Here is a 6363-nt window from a genome sequence, read left to right as displayed (position 1 = left end):
TGGGCAGACTGGTTTGTGATGGCAGAAAGACAACAGTAACTCAAATAACCACTCGTTACAACCAAGGTATGCCGAATACCATCTCTGAACGCACAGCACGTTGAACCTTGAGGCAGATGGGCTACAGCAGCAGAAGACCACACCAGGTGCCACTCCTGTCAGCTAAGAACAGGAAACTGGGGCTACAATTCGCACAGGCTCCCCAAAATTGGACAATTAAAAACTGGAGGAACATTGCCTGGTCTGATGAGTCTCCATTCCAGCTGCGACATTCAGATGGCAAGGTCAGACTTTGGCGTAAACAACATGAAAGCACAGATCTACCCTGCTTTGTATCAACGGTTCAGGCTGGTGGTGGTGTGGGGGACATTTTCTTGGCACACTTTGGGCCCCTATGTACCAATTGAGCATTGTTTAAACACGACAGCCTACCTGAGTATTGTTTCTGACCATGTCCATCCCTTTATGACCACAGTGTATCCATCTTATGGTGGCTACTTCCAGCAGTTTAATGCACCGTGTCACAAAGCTCACATCATCTCAAACTGGTTTCTTAAACATGACAATGAGTTCACTGAACTCCAATGCCCTCCATGGTCACCAGATCTCAATCCAATAGAGCACCTTTGGGATTTGGTGGAACGGGAGATTCGCATCATGGATGTGCAGTTGACAAATCTGCAGCAACTGTGTGATGCCATCATGTCCATATGTCCATTTTTCCAGCACCTTGTAGAAAGTATACCACGAAGAATGAAGGCAGTTCTGAAGGCAAAAGGTGGTCCAAACCAGTACTAGCAAGGAGTACCTAATAAAGTGGCCAGTGAGTGTATATCACAACACTACCCAAGTCAGGAAAACATCCCAATACTAGCAGCAACTTAAGACACAAGTTGCTCTTGAACAGCTCTATGGTAAGGTGTTAGCAGGTACCGTAGTTTGAATAAAGTATTGTTATGCTAGTCTGTTCTGATCAGGTGAGCTTTCTAGAAGGTTGCCATGAACCAGACATTACTACTAAATTCAGGCATCACATACCTATAGCTAATCATGCTAAAAATGTGCTTTAATTTCCCTTATTGCTGAAAAGGTGTTTGACCACCTTCACTTGTCCAATATGGCCAAAGCATTACATTATTACGGCTTGCCAAAGCAGTTTTCAAAGTTGTGATGAACTTGTTTTTCGTATGACAAAACACTTTGTTCAGGGTCTGATAAATGTCTACACTCACTGGCCACTTTATTAGGTACATCTTGCTAGAACTGGGTTGAACCCTCTTTTGTTTTCAGAACTGTCTTCATTCTTTGAGGCAAAACCTGGAGAGTTCCCAGGTATGGGAAGGGGTTAAGGGGTTAACATATTCATTGCCACTGATGTACACTGATGGGCCTGCCCTTCTTTCGTGTGGGGGATCCATAGCGGGGGTATTATGGGCCTAGGTGGGCCCCAGAGTTTGCTAGAGCCTAACTAGTATGTATAATGATTTTATAGAACACAGTAGACGTTTTAATGGGGAGGCATTCAATAGTGAACATTGTACTTAAAATAGGAATGAAGAGTACTGCTCCCAAAAGCTTACAGTCTAATAGATAATAATAATAATAATAATAAATATCAGGGGCAATAAATTACTGTATTGCTAATTCTACTATTTGCAAATGACATACCCAAAATAATTTTACGAAAGTGAAGAAAAGAAGTAAAAAAAAATGAAACAATCTCGCTTAATTTTCGTTACTTGCACGAGAGGAAATATGCACAACGAGCTAATGTACAAAAAAGAGAGTAAAAACTTCAGGGCGACCTCACTACACATCTGCCCTTAACAATAATGTCCGCGGCTGTTTCTCCTCTGGTGATGCCAGTATGCTCCGTCCAATCACAGCGCTTGGTTTATGTCATAATCATACCTCCGCTTACTCCCCACTTGTGACAGGTAGAGCTGCGCGCAGGGCACGTGATCACCGTGCTCAGTGCCCTTGAGACTTCCAGCTTCGGGACGGGACAGAGCTGCCGTGATGTTGGGCTCTAGTTCCGGGGTGCGAGGTGAGTGCCCAGCGCGGCCCCTGCTGGCGTAACGCCCTAAGCGCAGGAATGTGGGGGCTTCTCTGGCGTGTAGATTTCTCATAATGCCTGCTGCTGATTCATGATACTGCAGTGAGTCCTTCCTTCCATGCCTTCCATGGAGATCTCCATGCAGGTTGGGGGCTGCGATTCTGCAGGGTGCATTAATGGGCAGAAACACCCGTGAAGTTGGGTGTAGAAATACCATAGGTGTACCCAATTGTTAAGTATGCTCTTCAGTGTACTACATATTACTATGGTGTGCCGATATTATGTACACTATTACTATAGTATGCTGGTATTAAGTACATTGTTGGCCAATTTCCCCGCTGTTAAGCGCACGGTCACTCTAGCACCACGCTGTTAAGCGCACGGTCACTCTAGCACCCCGCTGTTAAGCGCACGGTCACTCTAGCACCCCGCTGTTAAGCGCACGGTCACTCTAGCACCCCGCTGTTAAGCGCACGGTCACTCTAGCACCCCGCTGTTAAGCGCACGGTCACTCTAGCACCCCGCTGTTAAGCGCACGGTTAATTTGTATGTATACAATACACATGCTGGTTTGTATTTATCAGACTCGACATGATCCTAAATGATAAGATATAATATGTATTAGTATTCTATTGTTAAAATACACACTTGTCCTACAATGATACATTAGTATCAACAAACATTTCATATTCTGGGAGACATTTTTTTTCAGTTTATTAGAATTTCAGTTGTTTGGGAAACATTGCAGCAGATCAAAATCCTTAAGTATATATTGTAGGATATTCTTGCGATTTCTTAGTTTGGAGAAACTTATTGTGTAAATATAGTTACATTCCTAGTCACACACCCCTATTATATATAGGTATATAACTTTGGGAGTGGTTCTTTAAACCTGTTTATGCTTACGCAGGTGTTTTTTTTTCCTTTTTTCCTCTTTTTTTCCATTTTTTTTTTTTTTTTTCTCCAGGAGAAGCTATATATTATTATTATTTATTATCTATAATTTCCTCATTTGCCCAAAAAAGTCCCCCCAAAATATATAAATAATACACATTTTAAATTATCTTTTATTTGTATAGCGCCAACAATTTATGCAGCGCTTAATACAATATATATATTCAAGGGGTATGACAAGACGAGAATTGACAGACTAAGACAAACCGATACATTAGGTGGAGAAATTAATGGAAGATAATGTAACAACTTGTTGTATTTTGAGCACCTTCTCTTATCCATCTGTTGTAAAGTTCTCCTAGAGTTGGGTCTTCCTAAGAAACTGCCTGATGGCAATGACGGTCCTTTAAGTCCTTGGTCAAGTAATTGAACTCCTTAAAATGGCTTTGATATACGTTTGGTGGCATAACCCTTGTTATTGAATGGTTAGGAGGAAGATGTATGTTGGTTGAACATACCTGATGGTTTATGCTTGACCATGTGTCATACAAGATTTTTTTTTTAACTCAATGTTTTAATTTTCTTTTGCAGAGTGGGCTGCTACAGCCGCTTTAGCTGCTGGCGCTACTGCTCTAGGATATTTAGCTTATAAAACGCTCTGCTGCAAAGATAAATGCTGCAAGTCCATGATAAACATTGACATCCAAAAGGACAATCCCAAGGTGGTTCATGCGTTTGATATGGAAGACTTGGGAGACAAAGCTGTTTATTGCCGTTGCTGGAGATCGAAGAAGGCAAGTATTTGTAGCGCATTAAAATAACTGTTTATGTAGTTTCATTATGATGCAGTTAATTCCCTCTTGTAATTTCCCTTTTCAAATTGATTGAAAATCTATGATCTTCAGTGTGTAAGTGGAGAAACTTGGTAATCAGATGAAGAACGAGCCCAGATTAATGAACCTCTAGGTTTCTCCTAATATGTTTCAACTACCACATTTTCTAAGAAAACAACTTCAACTGCTATTTCTAAATCTCAGTACCTGTTGGGGAAGGATGAAATGAATGTAAATGAATGTGCAGAAGACAAGGGTAATCACAGCTGTGATATGTTTTTAAAAATGTGCAATATTTTATATTGTCATAACTGAAGGCAAAGATATTCGGTTCTTCAACTTGTACGCCCTTCGGTCTCTCTTCCACTTCCATCTTAACACTGTCTGTGTTGTTAACATCTCTGCTGTCATCCTATCTTTGGAAGGTTCATCTTTTGAGGGTATTTAGACCTTTTAGACCAGGTCATCCCAACTGCAAATGCATAGGGTGGTTGGGTTGCCAGCGCAGGGGGCATGGTTGAGGAGACCTAAAATTTCTCTGCAAATTGGCCTTGGAGTACAATAATTATAATAAAATCTACGCTCCTGTTGGCAAACAAAAGGAGAAGTAAATTGAAAACAAAATTTAGGAAATGCCCTAAATCTCTTACATTAGTAACTACTCCTTCTAATATATAATGGGGTGAAACAATATTCATGTTGAGGCTGATGGGTTGTCCCCCAACTCAATTTAAACATCATAAAGCCGTAGAGAACGCTAATGTGCAATACTTCACACTGAAAGCCTGCGTGAAATAAACTCACCTTATCATTTGAGTGCTGAGCCTTTGCTTCTTTATTTTGGATTTATTGAAGGACTTGGTGGTACCCTGGCTTGTGCACCATCTCACTACTGAGTGCTGCATTTCAACCTTTCTTTCAGTGAAAGTTTGCTGGCATGGACGCCCAAACTTTGTATGCATGGCTACGACTGAGCCCTGCATACAGGTAGTGAAATGTGCGTTGGGACTCGCACCTATTCCAGTAGTGTATTTTGGCTGGGAGCTGCAATAGGTCTGACCTAAGGCGTCTGTAGTCCCAAACAATTCCCTCCATGGTTACCAGTAATGTGCCAGGGACTCTAACCCATTCATTGTTTTTGTGCTGTAGGGTCATAGATCTTCCTGATATAGTCCATATTGGCACCTGGTGAACATGCATGGGTGTGTGGATTTTTGTTTTTTAAATGTAACTGCAAAAAACTAACACTACTTTTTATTTTTCTCCAACCAACAGTTTCCATTATGTGATGGGTCCCACACTAAACACAATGAGGAAACCGGTGACAACGTGGGTCCTTTGATCATAAAGAAAAAGGAATCCTAAATTTAGATCCAAAGACCAACACATGTCATCTAAATGATAGTGTTAGTTTACGATCATATATAGAATGAGTTCAGCTTTAAAGTGGAAAAGTCACCTCCTTACAATACGTGTTTTAACATTGTTATACTACTGTATTGTTCATTGTTTATCTTTAATTCAGAATATTCTCCCTGGCTTGTAAACCTTTTTTTAATCTACCAATATACTGGGTTAACACGGTATAAACACATGTATAAAACAGAATGTGTTCATTTTGAGGCAACATTTGTGCTTTCTGTGCCTTGTTAAAGAGTTGGATGTCTTGAACAGCTTACTAGATTGTACAAAATGACTCACAGGTGATTCAATGGGGCCGGTCTTTTAAAAAAAAAAAAAACTGGCCTCGGTGTGAAGCTCCGAAAGTGGATTCATCACCATAGCCACCATTAGATTGGTCCTGTTGATTGAGCCATTCCATTGGTGGTGATGGTGCTTCACACCAGATCACTTTTTTTTATAATTAAAAAGGTTATAACACGTAATGTTTTCTGAGCCCTGTATGAAACAAAGTACTCTTGAGCTGACAGATCCACTTTAATAAACATTATAGTGAATTCTACTGATATGAAAGCCCACTGCCCATAAATGTGTAAGTGTTGAAATCATTTTGTGACCGAAGGTTCTAAACCGTTCTCTGATGGAGTGTTTGATGCCTCATTTGCACTGTATGAATTACATACCACTGTGTATATTGTATTGTGTTTTTCATAGGTACATACATGTGTGTGATTGTGAACTACCTATGGGGACATTGGAATGTAAACCAGATGCATAGGCAATAAATAAAAAATCCTATGTGGCGTTCACTTCAATTTATACAAACATTAATCATTTCCCATGAAAAACGTGAATAAAGGTATTCTGAATATGTGAAAGCATTAGTCAAAAAGCCAGTTTGTGTTAAGTATTTGAGAGAAACGGGTGAATACATGCAAACTATATGTATACAAATAAGTAGATTTTGTTGTGCCACTTAACACGATACATTTTTTACCAGTTGTAATTAAGAGGCCGGTAGCCCACAAAAGTGTTGAGCGCCAAGTGAAAATAAATTTGTATGAATAGGGTACTTTCCCTTTAAAATGTTTGATGAGGGTACTGTTCCTTCACAGATCTTATGGGTTAATCGTCAACCATGTATATAAAAGAGAAGAAAAATACTCTGTGCTGATTAGA

At 40.1% G+C, this 6363-nt stretch overlaps 1 protein-coding gene across 1 annotated transcript; it reads left to right on the top strand.

Moving 5' to 3' along the window:
- Nucleotides 1-2019: 2019 nt before the first annotated feature.
- LOC149299013 (CDGSH iron-sulfur domain-containing protein 1-like) lies at nucleotides 2020-5148 on the top strand. Its single transcript, XM_089486825.1, has 3 exons — nucleotides 2020-2047; nucleotides 3542-3744; nucleotides 5059-5148. The coding sequence occupies exons 1-3, from the start codon at nucleotides 2020-2022 to the stop codon at nucleotides 5146-5148; spliced, it is 321 nt and encodes a 106-aa protein (XP_089342951.1).
- Nucleotides 5149-6363: the final 1215 nt, after the last annotated feature.

Source organism: Sceloporus occidentalis, unplaced genomic scaffold, assembly GCF_023333645.1.
Source record: "Sceloporus occidentalis isolate IW3139 unplaced genomic scaffold, rSceOcc1.0.p SCAF_30, whole genome shotgun sequence".
Classification (NCBI taxonomy): Eukaryota; Metazoa; Chordata; class Lepidosauria; order Squamata; family Phrynosomatidae; genus Sceloporus; species Sceloporus occidentalis.
This window is presented reverse-complemented; position numbering and strand designations above follow the sequence as displayed.